At 47.9% G+C, this 19387-nt stretch overlaps 1 protein-coding gene and 1 long non-coding RNA gene across 5 annotated transcripts in view; one reads left to right on the top strand and one right to left on the bottom strand.

The window, feature by feature from the left end:
• Window positions 1–12032, bottom strand: part of zeb2b (zinc finger E-box binding homeobox 2b) — a 60887-nt gene extending 48855 nt beyond the window's left edge. For 2 of the 3 annotated variants that reach the window (XM_023815970.2, XM_023815972.2), the window contains exon 1: window positions 11903–12027. In XM_023815970.2, the coding sequence (XP_023671738.1) occupies window positions 11903–11976 (74 nt within the window). In that variant the 5' untranslated portion in view covers window positions 11977–12027. Of the gene's footprint in view, window positions 1–11900 lie in introns of all 3 variants that reach the window. The other variant, XM_023815971.2, reaches the window with a different exon arrangement.
• A 26-nt stretch (window positions 12033–12058) lies between these two features.
• Window positions 12059–16334, top strand: LOC111846100 (uncharacterized). 2 transcript variants are annotated; one of them, XR_002838811.2, is made up of 2 exons: window positions 12059–12198; window positions 13899–16334. It is a non-coding gene; the product is annotated as an uncharacterized lncRNA (long non-coding RNA). The 2 variants fall into 2 exon arrangements; XR_002838810.2 differs by lacking the exon at window positions 12059–12198 and adding an exon at window positions 12512–12651.
• Window positions 16335–19387: the final 3053 nt, after the last annotated feature.

Raw genomic sequence — 19387 nt, 5'->3', positions numbered from 1 at the left:
AGTTACCTCGTATTAGTCGTAGCCCCGCCACAGGCCGCGAGCAGGAGAGCTCGAACCAGTGCAAAAGCAGCCAGCGGTGCCCTTGAATACCTCGTGTTTGTTAGCGCACCAGCCTTACATTTCGGCCATCATCCTTGCGTCATATTCAACTTGGTGCACACATATGTTGCGGGGCTGATTTCTGTCAAGCCGCCGTCCCGACAACAAGTACGTCTGACCGCACGTCCAGCGAGTCCAACCTGGCTGTAGTGTGTGCTGGGTAAAACCTTTTAAGGAAATCAAAGTCGCTGACCCTTTCGACGACTCGTGCGCTTTATTTCAGCTCACGGAATCGCAGTCTCCTACTAGGAGCGCAAAGTCATAATCTTTAAAGGCTCATAAAAATGCCGCTGCTTTGGAAGATGACTCTGGAAGCTTCATCCCGACGGCCCTGAGCCTGCCCCCCCCCGTTCCCCCCCCCCCTCCCCTAAACAGACGAGTAATGTATGTCCTATAAATAGCCACCCCCCCTCTTCCTTCTGGTATCATAATACCCCAGACCCCTGATTATAAATATCTCAGACGCTCCTGAACTCAAGTTGTCTGGGTTGAGTGTTTGTGGGGGGTAAAAATGGCTATCATCATGGCCCCAGGGGTGTCGAAGGGCCACAACTTAAGACGACTGCTCCACTGTAGTGCCCATTGTCAGGGGTCCCCGTGAGGGCCACATGTCACAGATGTGGGTGCCATCCCACTCCTGTGCAGCTGGAGGGGTGCAGGCCACACTGGCCTCCTCACAGTCCAGTGTGTAAGGCTCCCGCGTGTGAGGCTCCCGTGTTTGGGGCTCCCGCGTTTGGGGCTCCCGCGTTTGGGGCTCCCGCGTGTGAGGCTCCCGCGTGTGGGGCTCCCGCGTGTGAGGCTCCCGTGTTTGGGGCTCCCGCGTGTGAGGCTCCCGCGTGTGGGGCTCCCGCGTTTGGGGCTCCCGCGTGTGAGGCTCCCGCGTGTGAGGCTCCCGCGTGTGGGGCTCCCGCGTGTGAGGCTCCCGCGTTTGGGGCTCCCGCGTGTGAGGCTCCCGCGTGTGAGGCTCCCGCGTTTGGGGCTCCCGCGTGTGAGGCTCCCGCGTTTGGGGCTCCCGCGTGTGAGGCTCCCGTGTTTGGGGCTCCCGCGTGTGAGGCTCCCGTGTGTGGGGCTCCCGCGTGTGGGGCTCCCGCGTGTGAGGCTCCCGCGTGTGAGGCTCCTGTGTGGGGCTCCCGCGTTTGGGGCTCCCGTGTGTGGGGCTCCCGCGTTTGGGACTCCCGCGTGTGGGGCTCCCGCGTGTTAGGCTCCCGCGTGTGAGGCTCACGTGTGGGGCTCCCGCGTTTGGGGCTCCCGCGTTTGGGGCTCCCGCGTGTGAGGCTCCCGTGTTTGGGGCTCCCGCGTGTGAGGCTCCCGTGTGTGGGGCTCCCGCGTGTGGGGCTCCCGCGTGTGAGGCTCCCGCGTGTGAGGCTCCTGTGTGGGGCTCCCGCGTTTGGGGCTCCCGTGTGTGGGGCTCCCGCGTTTGGGACTCCCGCGTGTGGGGCTCCCGCGTGTGGGGCTCCCGCGTGTTAGGCTCCCGCGTGTGAGGCTCACGTGTGGGGCTCCCGCGTTTGGGGCTCCCGCGTGTGGGACTCCCGCGTTTGGGGCTCCCGCGTTTGGGGCTCCCGCGTGTGGGGCTCCCGCGTGTGAGGCTCCCGCGTTTGGGGCTCCCGCGTGTGAGGCTCTCGCGTGTGGGGCTCCTGTGTGAGGGGCCTGTGCATGTGTGGGGGGGGCACTGCTCTGTCCCACACGCGGGTCCAGCTGGAACCGTCTGCTGACCAAAATAGCAGGCATGCACCGAACTCCAGGAAACATATGTTACTGTAATTAGAAAATCCGTAACAAGTTATAACAGCACCGGAGGTGTGAATGCATCCAGCAGGGGTCACACAGCCAAACTGCTCACACTCAGACCCGTGGAGGCCCAGCCACCGGAGAGGGGCACCGTCCTGAGAGGAGCACTGTCCCGAGAGGAGCACCGTCCCGAGAGGAGCACCGCCTGGAGAGGAGCACCTCCTGGAGAGGAGTGCCTGGTGTCACGCCACCTCCCGTTTGGATACAGGCTCCTTTTTGGTGTCTTTAGTTTGGTGCCATTATTTAGTTTTTATTTGGCTATATGGTGAAGGAGGTCCCGATCTCAATGTTTAATGTAGTTAAAATAGAGGTTGAATTATATATCCATACAGATATATAATACAGACCAGCACTGTCCAGGAAACACTGAGCAGTGACATGTCTGATCTGGAGCTGTACTGGGGAGGGGAGTGGGGGGGGGCGGGTTGTCCTGCTAACTCTGTAGCCATTACCCCTCTGACCCAACTGGCCGCCGTAGGGCCCTATGTGGCCCTCGTAGGGCCCTATGTGGCCCTTATGGCCTGCCGCTGTCAGCTCGCTGCCCGTGCCCCTCCCCCCCCAGGCTGCCAATTTCGACTTGAAGCCTGACTGGGCTGATCTGACGGCAAACACCTCCAGGGGGGTGGGCATCATGTCAGGTCGATTTTGCACCGTGAGGATAAGGTAACCTCTGCGTCAGAGGGAGGGGCCACAGACAGCGAGGTTAAAGACGAAGGCGAAAATGTTACTGTCAGACGAGGTACTAATTGCAGACGTGCCGAGCTGCCATCACAATGCAGACAGTAACGATGGCTGTCTCATTTGTGAGGCACTGAAAAGGTAGCAGAAATGAATATTTCATTACTTTAATTACGGAGGAATTCTCCTTTCCACCTGTCTCAAAACGAGCGCCGCTGTAACTAATTATGAGTGCAACCCACTAAAACATGGAAACCGTAATAATGGGAGATCCCGGGGACACGGGGACGAGCCAGAACGAGCCAGAACCACAGAGCGGGGAGGAGCCAGAACGAGCCAGAACCACAGAGCGGGGAGGAGCCAGAACGAGCCAGAACCACAGAGCGGGGACGAGCCAGAACGAGCCAGAACCACAGAGCGGGGACGAGCCAGAACGAGCTAGAACCACAGAGCGGGGACGAGCCAGAACCACAGAGCGAGACTTCGCTTCGGCTGAAAAGGCAGCAGATCCTGAGTTTGAGAAAGACAGCAGTACGACGTCCCCAAAACCCGGTGGGGTTAGGGGAGAGTCGGGGGTTATGATGGTGACTCTGACACCAGGGCACGTCACCACGACACCACCAATGGTTCCCGAGGAGGCGTCCGTCTGACATTCTCTGTGACACCCTCCCTCATCCTCAGTCAGCTCCAATTAGCACGAGAGTCGCCCCCTGACTCCTGACGAAGCCTGACAGGCCCCAGCACGGTTCATGCCGGCACTGTGCACAGCAGGAGCTGGGGGAGCGGCCCGATTTCATGCAGCCCCCGCCAGGGAGAGTCGGGATTTTCAGGCAATCGGGACCCAGGCGAATGGGGTTCAGGGCCCGTCGACGACATGTCAGCGTGATGGTAACTCAGCGACTCCAATTCCACACCCCATGGGAAACAGTTCCAGCTACCAAACAACACAATGAACTAATAAAAACAGGTTCTGATATGAGAGAGTGGCAATGGCGAGAGCGGCAGGGAGGTACTCCCCACGCAAGCCACCGAAAGCCGCCAGCTGTCCTGGATGTCAGGCCTCCAAAATCTGCCGATCCACCATCGATTCTTCTGTGTCCCTGACCTTGCCAGGGGTGGTCTTACTGCTGGTGATCAAACGTACATCAAAGCAGGCCATGTGTGTGTGTGTGTGTGTGTGTGTGTGCAGGTCACAGTCTGTGTGTGAGTCTGTGTGTATGGAGGTCAGTGTGTGTCCGTGTGTCTGTGTATGTGTGTATGCAGGCCTGTGTGCGTGTATCTGTGTGTGTCTCTGTAGTATCTGTGTGTATCTGTGTGTGTATAAGCAGGTCTGTGTGTGTATGCAGGTCTCTATGTTTGTGCATGTGTGTGTGTGTGTGTCTGTGTGTGTATAAGCAGGTCTCTGTGTTTGTGCATGTGTGTGTATCTTCTCTATCAAATGAGACGTGATTTTGCTTTTGTTGAATAAACCACTGGCTCACCATCTCCATAGTGTTTGTGTATTTTAATGTATTTGTTTTTAAATGCATACTCAGTGGTGCACTCATGTGACTGACAGGTCTCCCTGCTTGCTCCTATGGCTTTACTCCTCACACCGGTGCCATGTTTCACAGGCCGAGCCCACAGACGCAGCTTTCCGCGTAGCGATGGACGCAGACTTTTGAAAAGCAGCCAATTATACCCCCCTTCGGTAACAGAGGTTTGTGGCTGATGTCCCTCGTGTCACGTGTGTCATCTGTCTTGTTATATCTACCAAAAAGTAGCGCTGATACGGGGAAAATATCTGCCAACCCGATGCACTCCTCTCACCTTTCTAGGAATAAAGAAGAAAAACGAAAGACAAAAACGCTCACCGGGGCGGCTGCTCAAGCCCATCGACACTGATAACACAGACGTACCACTGGGGTAATTCTGAAAATTCACCCAGATAAATTTTCTCGAATGAAGGAGACAGTTAGAGCAGTAAACGTCAATCGCTCACATTTCGTACAGGATCAGGACCAAACCGCAGACATTTCAGCGGCTTTTTCAGAAAGAACAGGAAAGAAAGTCGGAGGGCAGGGAGGTCAGACACGGCTGTGTCACAAGGTCTGACAGGCAGTGTGCAGCCACGCCTTCAATGCCGTCACCCCGTTTGTTCATTCGCTCGTTCATTTGTTCGTTCACACTCCAAGAGCCAGAGCAACTGGGACTTCTGACAACACGCACACAGGTCCGCCGCTCCAACGACAGCAAAGACGCGTCCACATCCGGGGGTGGGTAGGGGCTGAGTCAAGCTTCCAGTGACTCAGAAACCAATGGCGATGTCCAGGTAAGGTGATATGCGGACAAATCGAAACGCTGCATAACAAAAGCAGGCAAAACTCCAGCTCTGCTACCTGTACTTCCAGGACGGTTCAGTCGAGGGGGGGGGTTGGGGGTTGCGGATCGCGAGGTGGACTCAGTCGGCCGTGACATTGGGCAGTGAGAACCCGTGAGGAATGTGATGCCCGGTCTGGGGTGCCGACACATAAAGGGCAGGGTCACGGTGTGCCCCTCGGCCCAGTCTGCGGCCCGCTCTGTTATCCCCCTTGGCGAACGCATATAGCCAGCGCCAGCTGCCCCTCTCCTACCCACGCAGCACTGAGGCGAGACGAGCGCTGGAGGAGGAGCAAAAAAGAGACTGTGTGTACAAAGAGTTAACCAGCCTTGCTGGGGTGGGTTAATATCGTGGCCGCCTCGTAAACCATCCCCCCACCAGCCCCCAGGAACAAAAGGCCCCTTCTGCAAACAAACCCGACTTTGCCCAGTGTCCAAAGGTGTTTGCCGAAGTAAATCTGTGTAAATCCCACACAGCTTGGGGGGGGAAGGTGTGCAGATAATCCTTTTTCTTAACAAAAAGTTCGGAGGGGCTGTGATGGAGCTGGGGGGGTGGGGGGGTGGGGTTCATATCACATGATGCATTTAAAGTTGTAGCTGGGCCGGCTTTAGGGCCGCAGGCAGATTTGCATATGGGATTTCAGACGGACTGAATGAACGTACACAATGAAGACGTCTGCCTATAAATCGATAAGAAGGGGATTTAGCCTGCCGTCGGAACTCTGTCGCGTTTAATCCGGATCGCAGGGAAATAAGGGAAAAAAAAAAAACTTTCAGAGGCTGGAGGATGCGGTCGAAAAAGCCAGACGTGGGGAAAAACGAAAAAGACACAAGTGTGAAAGTCAGCGAGAGAGTGAGGCTGCGAGCCGAATCAGACACAAAGGTCACGGGACATTCGGCGGCCGGCTCTAGATATACCGCCGGCCATTAGGAAACAGCAGGGGGCGGCGGTGAACGAACAAGTGACCTCTCTTACAGGGAGTGAGAACAACGACGACAAACATATAATTATTATTATTATTAATATTATTATTATTATTATTATTATTGTCATCATCGTCTTCAGGGGTGAGAGCATCAAGTCACACATTTTTTCTCCCATATCAAAACAAATGAAAAAAAAAACTCAAAATTGGAATTTTTTTTTTTTTTTTTAAAACAGAAACAATGCAGGCTATTTGGACACACCTGTCCTGAGCGATTAGGGCCCCGCGGAGGACGCGATCCTTCGCAGAGCGGAGAGTATGCTGTCGAGAGTTTCGCGTGAGCGAGCGCCCATGAATAGTAGTGACATGCCACCTCGTAACACTATCTGCCAGTCAGGAGGGCCGCGCCCCACGGCACCGACAGCTATATAAGGCCTGTAACCAGGGGACGCTCAACAAACAGCCACAAACACCTAAGTTATTTTGCTCGCTGCCCACCCCTTCTCGCACTCTCCCTCCTTATTCTTCTTTTACTCTTCTTCTCTCCTCCCTTGCTCTCCCCTTTTCATCTCGGCCCTTTTCTGATGCTGAATGCTAATGCGGCCTGCTGGCGCTGAAAGGGCTGAATTGTGATTAAGAAAGAAGAGCCCTGTCTTTGTTCTGCCCCCGGGGGATGTTTACTGGGGGAGAGCGGCGGATCAGATATGAAAGGCACTCAGGTCAGCGGTGATGTGAGCGAAAGTGAAATCATACCTAAGGCATCCCGGAGACCGGGCCGCCACGCCGGGCTTCTGCTGACGGTGCCGGGCTGTGTGTGTTCTCCCCGTGAGGCAAAAATATCTTCACAGGCCAGGCGATGCAGAGAAAAATAAAAAAATTTAAAAAGTGGGGAAAATGGAGGGAAAAAAAACACCTCCCACAATTTACAAAAATGAGCTCCCGGTGCGTGTCTGCTAGGGCAGGAAGCGCCCGGCGTTTCACGATCTGCGTACTACCGTTGCTTTGCCGTCAAAATGACGGCCACGCGAGACGTCGTCCCGAAGCTCGGAGATCAGCGGACCGGCACCTATCGGCTCATGGCGTCCAGTTCGACCGCTGACAACCGACTTTTGGAATCTGGACGGCGCTTCTAGAGCCGGGATCCAGTAGGGCCCTAACTGCGATGAGCTGTGGTGAGCTGTGCTGGGAAATGCGACCGTTTCATGGTTTGGCGTTGCAAAAAGCACACCGTCAGCGTCACGGCCCGGACACTGAGCAACCACATACACAGCCAAACACTCTTTCATATTAACAAATCAGTATAAAAAATATACATATATTATATGTAAGCAAAATCATAACACTCATTATCTTAGTGGAACACACAGTTGCATGAAAAATATTTACCAGAAATGCTGAAACTAATTCATATTAAATCAGCAGATGAGACGTTCTGGACTACTGGCTCCAAATACATGCCTGTACCTGGAAGGGTCATGACCTGAGAAAGGCGCCCAGGAAGTAATTCTGTTCAGAGACTCACACTGAACTCAAACTGGTAAGAAAGCACCGCTCACGTGACAGCCATAGACGTCATGTTCGCTGTGACAGAGAGGAAAATTACCCCTAATTACCTCCATCCTAAGGTGTACGCTAGTGACGTCAACATGCTAAGAAATAAACATCAAGTGAGCAGGAATTTTAAAGGGGGGGGTGGGGGGGGACATGCCGGATTGTCAGGAAACAGCACGGAAGAGGTGTATGCAGCGTGGGGGGGTCCAGGGAGAGGCAATCTGGCAGGCTGGCCGCCGAACCCCTTTATGGGCCTAATAAAAACATTATCATCACAAGCAGGAAGCGGGAGATTAATCGGATGGAGTTTGCATCACAGCCGCTGAGCGCCTGGGCTGAAGGCGGGAGCATGGGGGCCGCGGCGGCGGAGGCGCTGTTCGGCAGAGATTACCCCTCGCCGGCCCGTGACACCAGCACTAATTATTTCAGTTGCTTAAACCAAATAATCCTTCTCCAAACACAGCGGAGCGTCACCATCTCCCTGGCTACAGGGACCGGCCCCCGGAAAGGTGCGCGGTCGTGCCGTGGTATACGCCACGGCCGGCCGGCCGCAAACCGCTCACCGCCCGGACCGTCAGGCCTCAGAGTGCCGTCCACCTTGGGAGGCTGAATTTGCAGAGAGGAAAAAAGAGAGGAGGGTAGGAGTGGGAAGGGGGGGGTCTTTGCTCTCTGCAGGGGAGCGAATGCACCTTAAAAGCAAATGAATAATAGAGATGGACAAAATGTTTAGACTGGAAGAAACTTGCCATTGTTACCAGCTGAAAGGCAGGCCGAAGCCGGAGAATGAGGAAGCCGCTGTGATTCCTCTAGGATGAATTCAGGGCTTTTACAATCACATCCCCAGCATTGTACTCCCCCCCCTAGAGCCAGAGAGAAACAGCTAACTCTCCATCCATCCCTCTCTCTCTTCCTCCCTCTCTCACTCTCTCTCTCTCTTTTACTTTATATTATGTAATCAATATATTCTAGTGGGAAAATCTATAATTAAATGGCTTTGTGTTGATTGAAAGCGAATAGCTCTTTGTGTAACAGGAAATCTTAAAAAAAAAAAAAAAAAAAAACTTTAACTGCAGCAAGAAAGCGTGTCAAACAGAAGACAAAATTTGCTAATGCCATAAAAACGAGGGGTCTGTGAAATTTCGGCATTCCAGAAATGGGGGGGGGGGGGGGGTGCTCGATGAAGCTGAAGTTGCCGAGAGCTTCTGACTGTTACGAAAGCTGGGAGACAGATGACGAGAGTGACCAGACAGGGCGGTGTGAGAAGAACATCTTTTAACGTAACTCAAAAAAACGTTTCAGTGGAGCGAGCGACACTGTACCCTTAAATACCACAGAAATAAAAATCAAAAAAACAATCATTTTTCAAAAGGAACTACCAATCCGGGTCGAATAATCAGCTTAAAAGCAGAGGCGCAGGAACCAGGGGGGTCAGGGACGGAGATGTACCCCCCAATATTTAATTTGGCTTCATTCACTCCCCAATAAATACACCTTTCCCTTTATATTACTAAGTTGTGTCCCCACAATATTACACTCTCTTCTATGTCACTGCTTAAAAGTATAAGGTTTGAACAGCACTGTGACTCCTGTCCTGACAAATACGCAGACAAGACCCCATACAGGCTTGTGTAAGACACAGCACATGCGCTGTAACCATACAGGTGTGGGGGTTGCTGGATGGAGATACGTGTTCTCCTTCAGGCCCTGAAGGAGGCAAGGATTCGTACCGGGGGGGCGCCGTGTACCGATCGATCTGACCCCCCCCCCACCCATGAACGAGGGCAAATAAAAAAGACTAATTAAAAAACCAAACAAGAAACACATGCAGCAACGTCGGGGTCATCAACAACCACCACAGCAAAATCAGAATAGCAGCCGATCAAAGAGAGCAGCGGAGATTATTCTGTGCGGAAGACATGATCTCCCACGCGGGGCGACGGCCAGCCCATGAACTGCCATTGATAAAACATGCATAGGTCTGGAAAAATAAAAAGCACTTAATGTAGAGCTTGTTCTGATCAAATATTAACTGCCTCCATAAGCGGGTCAATGGGCTGCCCTCATGCTCAGAATCACACAAGGAATCTTAGATTATGAATAAGTCATTTGCATACATCTGCATTGAAATTAAATAACCTATATTTTCATTTATAACCTAATACATTTTTTCAATTGATGAAGTAAAATGTCATAATAAACAGGACTTAAATAGATGTACTGCAGGTAACACAAGTTGATCTGACAGAAAGGCCGGTGTTTTGGGTGTCCGTAGTTAAAATGTACTTTTCCCTTTTCCAGTGAAAGAGTAACAGAGTTGCTGAGAGAGTCAAGCTAGCATCACGACCTGATTTACCTCGAAAAAAATCAGCTTTTCTAACTGACTCTGCTTGCGTTCATATTAAAATACACGTGCATTTATTTGATTTTACTTTAATATCTCACTCTGGATTAAACTTTTGGTCACTGGACCGTTATGTACGTTAATTGTTAGTCTCTTATTATTTTCCATGGCCCGAAACACAGTTTGCTTGGAGTTCACAAAAAAAGGCAGCAGTTAACCGATTAACTTATTTGGGTTTCTGTCTAAATATATTGCTTCCCGCTTTGCGTTACTTTATCAGGCCGATAAACACTGTCATATTTTGTACGAGCGGTCAGGACACAAAGTCAGCCTTGAAAAAAAAATCCCTCAGCTCGGATAAATCCAGGCTATTCCCAGAGGAAAAACTGTTGGATGCATTGCGTTACATGGCAAAAGGGAAGAACAAACGTACGTACCGCCGTGTTTATTCAGCCGTGCAATTAAAACACAACCTACCGCAAAAAAAAAATTAAGAAAAATACACACACACTCATACACACACGCATGCATGCTAGTGGGTTTAATTAAAACCTTAATGAAAATACGGGCAATATTTCTGCAACCAGTGTACCTAGCAAGCAATAATAATTTGCACTTCGCGTGCACTTGTTTAAATACAAGAATCCTTTATCTCAGCTACGTCAGTTTATACATATTATACAGTATTTACAGAATTTCACATTTCTGTACGTCTGACTCTCAACATTTCACTTAAAAACAAAACAAAGCACGGCATCAACGACTACATTTTGGTTTATTATATTTCAGAGCCCTCTTAAGCTCGGCTCAGCACTCTTTAAAAAGGGCTACTTTAGTCCAAGCCTTTGTTATTCAATAGATCAGCAACGTGCTCCAAGCTACTTCTTAACAGAAAAGACCCTCAACTGCTGACATTGATTTTAGCAAATCGATACCCAGCATTTAATAAAGAAAAGAAAGTCGACATAAAAGAAGAATAGGAATATGGCATTTAATCTGCCCCGTTAAAAGCGAGCGCAGGAAAAGCACTTCGCATGCAAATCAATGTGTTTCTACAAGGCTGCTAATGTCCTCACGCATCGCAAATAAGGGCATGAGATAAATACAATAATTATAATACAAGCAGGACCCAGAGGTTTTTTTAATCTTACTGACAATTATAAAAAAGAAAATGTGTATTGAAATTGGTAGTATTTCACACCGAAACAGCTCTACAGATGGACAGCGTAGGTTGCACTGCGCATTTGCGTCCCTGAAAGTGTCGCTTTAAACGAGGCACAAAAGAAAAACAGACACGAAAGGCTGCTTGTATAAAAACGGGCCGGCAGTCACTCCCCCGTACGGTTCAGTGACTCCGGGACGCGGGGACGCGCACTGAGCGCCCGCATGGGCGGCATGGTCCCGTTATTATACAGATAAACGGGCCGGCCTGGAAGTGCCTCCCTTACTGTCAGCAACTCGTGTGTGTCTGTCCGTGCAGGACAAATCATCCCCACCCTCAAATTAGTCATTAGTCATCCGACTAATTTCAGAATCAGTAAGAAACGAGTTTAAAGAAAATATATATATATATGTGCACACGGATCAATGTTGTTTCTATGCCTATGTAAATGAGATTTGATGACATAGATTACTTGCCTGGATATGCATCACACGTACTTATTTACTATTGTGAATGAATGAAAATTATTCGTCAAATAAGTAAAAATACGCCGTACAAACGTAGTGATCCGGGCATTACGATACACCGAAAAATCCACAATTGTACACGAATAAGGATCACAGTAAGCGCACGTATCTCATTTCTGTTCAACAAACAAAGCTAAAGTAAAACAGAGACAAAGTCGTGTAACGGTTTTCACCTTGCGAAGACTAAGATTACGGGACAGAGGCGTCATTTATCTGCTAAAGTTTCAAACACCCCCCACATTCCCACACAGCCCTCCCTAAACTGCCTCCAACTTATTTTTAACATGCGTTGACACAGATTAAAAATGTAAATGCAATAAAAAGCACTGGATTTTTCGGAATAATTAAACGCTGGGGTAGTACAGAGCCCGGAGCTATAAAGCGACGTCCCCCCCCAGGAAAACACAGCACGCCTATCATTTAAACGGACTCGCAAAGCCCCTTTCTGGAGAAAATGGCACGGCTCTTACCGTTTTTCCTCCTCGGGTTGGCTTGCTTTCGCCTCTTACACCTGGGGCCATCCGCCATGATCTGCTGCTGCTTCATTGATAAGAGGGGATCGGATGGCAGACGGCTCGCATGGACTCGGCTCCTCGGATCGGCAGCAATATCTAACAACCAAACACAGCGACAGTGTGGTGGGCGATCCCCATTGAAAATGCACCGGCACGGCGGATTTAGGGGTATTAATGACGAGCCGGGACCCTCGGACGGGACAAGTTTGTAAGGAGCGCAAAAAAGAAAAGAGACGCGGCTCGTCCGTCTTCAGTAAGTGCGCAAAGAGCGCAGAAAAGGAGAGGGCGCATTACACCTCCGATATGACTCATATAATTCACTATGACTGCTTATGGGATGGGGGGGCAGCCTTTAACCTCAATGCAAAAGGACTCAATACAGAGATCGCACAGCGTCTGTCTTCAGTAAAGTGCGCAAAGAGCGCAGAGAAGGATAGGCGCACGACACCTCCGATATGACTCATATTATTCACTATTAATTCACTGTGACTGCTTATGGGATGGCGGAGCTGAGCTTTACAGCCTTCAACCGCAAAGCAAGAAGGACTCAAAAGAGATCCAGCGTGTAATGAGGAAACCGGCGAGTTGAACTTAAGGGGCGACTTAAAGTCCCTGATATTTCAAAAGGAGTCCTATTCTTACCGTCCCTTGAAACTACAACATAGTGTGTGTCATGACACCACGGCGTTGCATTCATTCAAACGAGGTATTTCAATGTTAAGCTTTGCCATAAAAAGTTATGTGGGGCCATAACGGCTTTAAGTCGTTTTAATATATTCTGCAAATGACAAGATCGAGTATAATTATTATGTAAGTATAAAGAATGCAATTTGATATGGTTTCACAAATGTGTACCAGCATCAGCCTAAATAGAGCTTATAAAATAATTTGTGTGCTAGACGCAGGCACGACTAAACTGGGAAGCGGAAAAAAGTTTCGTCGTGCGGTCACTACCACTGCTAAGACTCCGTTTGGTAAAAGACACACTTGATAAAGGGATCAATATGTAATTAAAGTGTATGCGAGAGAAAAAAAAACAGATGAGCCCCTGGTAGCGAATGAATTTTCTTGTTGTGATGATACAATGCGAGAGGAACCGTGGAGAGAAAAGCAACACTTAGAAACACTTAAGAAAACACAAACAAATGATGCGTATCTCGTAATGGTGTGAAACAGGTACCATTAAAAACAAACTTAATAACTTTTGCTATAAAATGCGTGCATTTTAGAAAATAAAAAGCAAATGCAGTTTTCGCCACATTTACCATAACTGAAAAACGTACGTTCATAAACCTCGTGTAACCTCGTGTTTAAATAATTTATTCTACATTATCAAGCATCGTATATTAAAACATTACAAGAAAATTAGCGTGGCTAAAATGCATGTTATCAAATTAAAACCCAAAACGCGATTTTTTTCAGTGAAGTTTGAGGATCCAAAATAATCAAGTGGAAAATTGCTCGAAAAACCGTGTGGCATAAAAAACCTCGCAGGATTAAAAAAAAAAGCGTGTGGGATCCAGTACAGGCTTTTTCTGCGATTCAGCAAACGCGCACCTTTTTTTTTTTTACCTGCGCAGGTGGACAAAGTTTTTAGTGAAAAAGACGGCGCTCAAAACTGCCTTTTAATAATGGTGAGAGTTGACAAGCGTTTTATCAGCGAAAACGCCGCCGAAACGAAGAAAAAGCAAACAAATCGCACCTACCTGATTATTTGTGCTTTTAAAATAGTTCGTTCGAGGAAGCCGGAGCAAAGCAGCAGTAATTTCGAGAAAAGAGGATCCTTGCGAGATTATTATAAGCCTTGGAAATAGTTGGAAGAAGGACCGTTATTCCTGCTGGGCAGGTTAGGACTGATTTCTTTCAGCCACTCCAGGAAACAAACCTGGGGACGGACTGACGTGTTACGCCTCTTCTAATGACATTTTTTTCTTTTTCTTTTCTGTAATACAGAGGAGAGACCCTACATCACACGCCACCTATCTTCACGGGGAGGGATAATTGAGGCGCACCAAACGTGAGCATCCTCTGGAAAACGTGATCAAGTTTTTTTTTTCCTCTCTCTCTCTTCTTTTTTATGATCCGGGAGAAATGAGCTGAGTCGGATTACCTTGCAATCCAAGCAAGGATAATATTTGGAGGAAGTTGGAGCTCCCCCAGTCCTGCCCCAGCCTCCAGAGCCGTCACGACAAAAGGGGATCGAGCGGAAATCGTGCCGCAGCGGCTTGTGACCCTCAGCGTCCACAGCGCCGAAATATCTGCTTACTTACGTCTGAGTGTCTGCCAGCGCGTCTCTGTGATTATTCATTCGCTCATACGAACACCTTCGTTTTTTATTACACACCAATTACTGTAACACCGTCGTTTCGACTTGTACCTCTGTATTCGTTTGCCTTTACTTGCATTTATTTATTTATTTTCCTATTTATTTGTTTGTTTAATTATTTATATTTATTGTTGATTTTGTTATTTTAATTTTTTGTAACGGGTTACATTTTCGCGCTGTTTGTAAACTGAAACTAAATGTGACGTATTTCCCTTTTCTCTTGTTTCACATTTTGATGATTACTTTTTTGTTTTGTTTTGCTTTGCTTGGCTTTGCTTTGTTTTGTTGTGTTTTGTTTTGCTGCGTTGTGTTTTATTAGCCATACCAGAATTTGACTGCATATGACAGGTAATGGCTCCGTGGTAGCCTAATTAAGTTAATTGCTGTATAGTGCAATTATTTTATCTAAATAATCAAAAATTAAATGAATGTAAGGGGAGATAGAAATATGTAAAATAAATTAATTTATAATATATCTAAAATGTGCATCGTGACCTCGCGTGCACTGTTAAATATTGAGAGAAATATTGCTGAGCACCGTTACTGGCAAACGGGCGTGTTATTACGTTAACGGGTGTGGTTGTAACTTATTATTTTGCCACTATTAATTACTCTAAAAGTAGAGTTATCTCAGTTTACACGTGCCGAGCGCAGGCTCCACCTTTGAAACGCACTGATTGGTTATGTAAATAATGTGTTTTTTCCCCATCTAGATGCAGTGATCTACTGTATGGATAATTAAATCATCAATCAAGGGGCTGGACTATTTGATGCTTTTGTTCAAAGCCAATCGGCTTCCAAGTGACGGGTAAGCACAGAGCAAAGGAAAGATGTTCAACATCTGGAAATCAGGATTTTTCCAATGGCTCTAGATTATTAACCAATACTGAACTCGTGTCCCCGAGGACATGCTTATTTAATAATATGTGAACAGCGTGTTTGCGGTCAAAACATTATTATTATTATTATTATTATTATTATTATTATTATTATTATTGTTGTTATTGTTATTATTATTAGGGGGTTCTGTATGAATTGAGTGTTTTATTGCTTTTTAAATAAATAAGCGGCTAGTAATAATGCGGAATGCTTACCATGCTTTTAAAGTAAAACGGCTTATTATTATTATTATTATTATTATTATTATTATTTCTAAATATTTTGCAAGAGGATGACGGCACATTTTGTCCTATTTCCTTATATGTCTACTAATTATTACGCAGGCGTCCTGCGACATTTTAAATAAAACGTCAATTACTTACCGCAACTTTATGGTGAGTATTCCTTGTTTCTCATATTAGGTTTTGCAGGATTTTTTTGTAAATAAGTTGTATAGTACAACACAGGACAGAAATCATAAATGTACTCCTCAGACTAATTTCATTCGCCAGAATATTGGTCAGGCACGATGTCTGTAACGGGTTCTTCGCTGTAGGGATTAGCACTGGTACTGACTATCTGTGATGGGTGTATTAATTCGTCTCTCAGGTGATTGACACCCATCGTTTTAATATTGTGCATTGCCGAAATGGCATTGTATATGAACATATACCGGAATATTTATAAAAATGCAGCTAAAAATTTAATAACGAACGACGCAAAGTAAACCTGCAAACACGCGACTGTCTCTAATGTCACCTGGAGTAAAGGCTGCCCTTTCATTCGAACGGGATGTTACCCTCGAAACACAGATTAGTCATTTGCTTTGGGTTCGTTTCACGGGCGTCCCAGGAGCGTTTTATAATGCCGTTACAAAGATAAAACAGCATATTTTTCTTAAGTCAGGAAGATTAATTTCTACTCGAATAAACAGCAATACAAATGCAAATAGTTACATTTTTAATTAAAGTCGCCACCTCCGTTCTATTTATGAAGAGAAAACAAGTAAGCCCAGCAAATGTGATGAGTAGACATAGATATTGTTTTGTGTGAATGTATGTGTATTTTTGTATACTTTTTGTATAACATGTAATTGTACGTACACTGGTTATTTAAAGTTTAATGTGATCCACGTATGATATGCTGTTTTTACATGTGCAATAATAAAACTACATTCAGGCGAAGCACGTGCGTCACTCGCAGAGTTTGTAATACCGGAGATGTTTCATGTCGCAGAGGAATGACTATGTTCCTGATGAAACGTCCCTCGTGATGAATGAATATGTTATGTGAATGTCATTACATATAATAGCTTTTACACTGAGTCCCATGTCCTGTTTCACTCATGTATGCAGTCGATGGGGGTTGGTGAAGGGGGTGGGGCGGGAATAAAATAGGAGCGTACCTCACACTGATAAGGAACTGGGCATTTAGCGTGAGCACCGCCGTTACCGCACACGGCGAGCCCTGTGGCCCCTGAGCAAATGGGAGCGTACCTCACACTGATTAGGAACCGGGCGTGTAGCGTAAGCACCGCCGTTACCGCACACGGCGAGCCCTGTGGCCCCTGAGCAAATGGGAGCGTACCTCACACTGATAAGGAACCGGGCGTGTAGCGTAAGCACCGCCGTTACCGCACACGGCGAGCCCTGTGGCCCCTGAGCAGACGGGACCGTACCTCACACTGATAAGGAACCGGGCGTGTAGCGTAAGCACCGCCGTTACCGCACACGGCGAGCCCTGTGGCCCCTGAGCAGACGGGACCGTACCTCACACTGATTAGGAACCGGGCGTGTAGCGTAAGCACCGCCGTTACCGCACACGGCGAGCCCTGTGGCCCCTGAGCAGACGGGACCGTACCTCACACTGATTAGGAACCGGGCGTGTAGCGTAAGCACCGCCGTTACCGCACACGGCGAGCCCTGTGGCCCCTGAGCAAATGGCTCCTTGACTCCGGATACACACTCCTGGCTCACCCAGGGATGGTCAGAGCCACCGCTTTCCATGCTGCACCCCTTACGTTGCAGAGGCCGTTTCTGAATTGTACCTTGAGGATTTTACCCAAGAGCGGCCAGGCCTGTGTTTAGCTGATCACAAAACAGAGAGGCCCCTTTCCAAGCTGGACGGAATGGACATACGGCTCTTTTCACAAACGAAATAAACTGGGCCACGTTCTGTTCCGTCGCCACTCTTTCCAACGAGAGACGAAGTGGACTTTCTCTCACCACGCTGCCTTCAGATGGAGAGAGCTATCTTTGGATTGCATCTTTCCCTGAATTCTTCAGAGACTGGGAAATATGTACATGAGACTAATATTGGTCCCAAGAAATCTTGCATCTGTGCGGAAAATCAGTGAGAGGATGCACAGGTGGTGGGAAAGGGGGCTCTTGGAATCCCCAAACTAAATAAGAGTGACTGGAGTGGACACAGACACTTCCTGCCACTGAGCACATGCTTAACACCCCCTCTGGCTTCCTCGCCCCCCCCCCCCCCCCCTGGGGCCAAGGTATGCCTGTGCTCTGACACACAAAAGGGGAGCAGGCCAAGAAAATCTAGCGATTAAAATACACGCTACTTCCCAAGCCATTATCTCATGACAGGTGATTTCCCATGAAATTTGCTGAAAAGCTGGAAAGGAAAACAGGATGACTTTTTCAGAATGGCCTCGGGTTAAATCTCTTCCTTATTTTTCTGTGTTCCCTTGGAAATACATGACAACACTGTAGTTATGTCACCTACGGACCCCCAGACGGCCCTTTGCGGCCAGGAGTGCTGCACCTCGGCAGACAGATAAGCGAAGAGCCCGGACTGATCCTGAGCCTCAAACTTGTAAAATTAATTTGCTTCACATTTTGCTAGAGGCCTAACAGGCAAAGGAACACTTTGTTTCTGAGGCGTGTCTCAAATCAAAACACTTCAGATGTTTTCTCACTGTAAATAAAAGAGAGAGAGAGGAGAGATTTTGCAGAGAAACAAATGCTCACATCAAATAGCTATTGATTTTGCTCTTTCTTTCCATTGCTCTCGTTAAATTCAGAAGTGCCACTCCACAATGGAATGACCGTGTTATTAATTGCACTCACACGTCTGGCCGGTTCTGGCACTGGACCTGGCGGCGAGAGTGATCGTGCTCCTTGGAAAAGGGGTCCACTCCCACGTGAGAGGAAGTCCTGAGCTCAGAAAAGCTGGCCTTGCAGAAAGAGGCACCTTGGTGCTTTAGTGTGGCAGCCTTGTCAGCCACCCGTGTTTGACACTGACAAACTCACTCTCTTTTTCAACGTGATATTGAAATATGTAAGCTGTGGAAAACAGAACGAAATCTGAAAAAAGACGACACTAGGTGCAGGAATTAAAAATGCACAGTTGTTATGATGTTGTAATGATTATGTATGTGAGTGTCCGTGCCCTGTGATAGACCGGCCCCCCCACCCAGGGTGAACCCAGCCTTGTGCTCTGTGCTGCCCCCCCCCCACCACCAGCCCTGTCCAGGATAAGGGGTTAGAAGATGGATGGATGAAAATGATGAATTGTTAATACAAATTGCACCAGTCCTCATATGTCTGATCTAAACTCACATTTACATATATGTCTTTTAATGTCTTGTGTGTAATATATGAAGCTTCATATTCACAGGACATTAAGATGCTATTAATGTATATCCACCCCCCCCATATTACATTTATATTTACCTACTTGTTGAACATGTACTCTCTCTCTCTCTCTCTCTCTCTCTCTCTCTCTCTATATATATATATATATATATATATATATATATATATATATATAAACAGCTGGATTTTACTAGAAACCTTTGAATCATGGTTAATCTCCATTTAGCTGTTGCCTGTGTGTAGATGTCTTGGATTCCATCGGATCACAGTGCAAAAGCTCATCTTGATTTCCTGATACCAGTATAAAAAAAATCCCTAGAAAGCAATGTGACAGGAGCATGTCTGTCTGTGACCTGCGTCAGGGTTAGGGTTGCCAGGATGCCCGGCCAGTCTATAGTCATTCACGGGCTCGCCATGATTTACTGCTAATTGGCAGGCTGAGCCTGGATCTGAAGCATTCTTAGTGAAAAATCAAGCTCCTCTCCGCCCAGCAGAAAGCGCTGATCCCCTTTTTTCCAGGCATCAGCTGTAAAACTAACGCTGTTTGCGAAGATGCCGGTGAGCACATGGCGGTCAGATAAGGAAGAATCACCAGGGGCACAGGTGCCACGTTTAAGGGGCATCTA

This window comes from Paramormyrops kingsleyae, chromosome 16 (assembly GCF_048594095.1).
Source record: "Paramormyrops kingsleyae isolate MSU_618 chromosome 16, PKINGS_0.4, whole genome shotgun sequence".
Taxonomy (NCBI): domain Eukaryota; kingdom Metazoa; phylum Chordata; class Actinopteri; order Osteoglossiformes; family Mormyridae; genus Paramormyrops; species Paramormyrops kingsleyae.
Note: the sequence above shows the minus strand (reverse complement) of the source record. Positions and strands in the feature narration are given on the sequence as shown.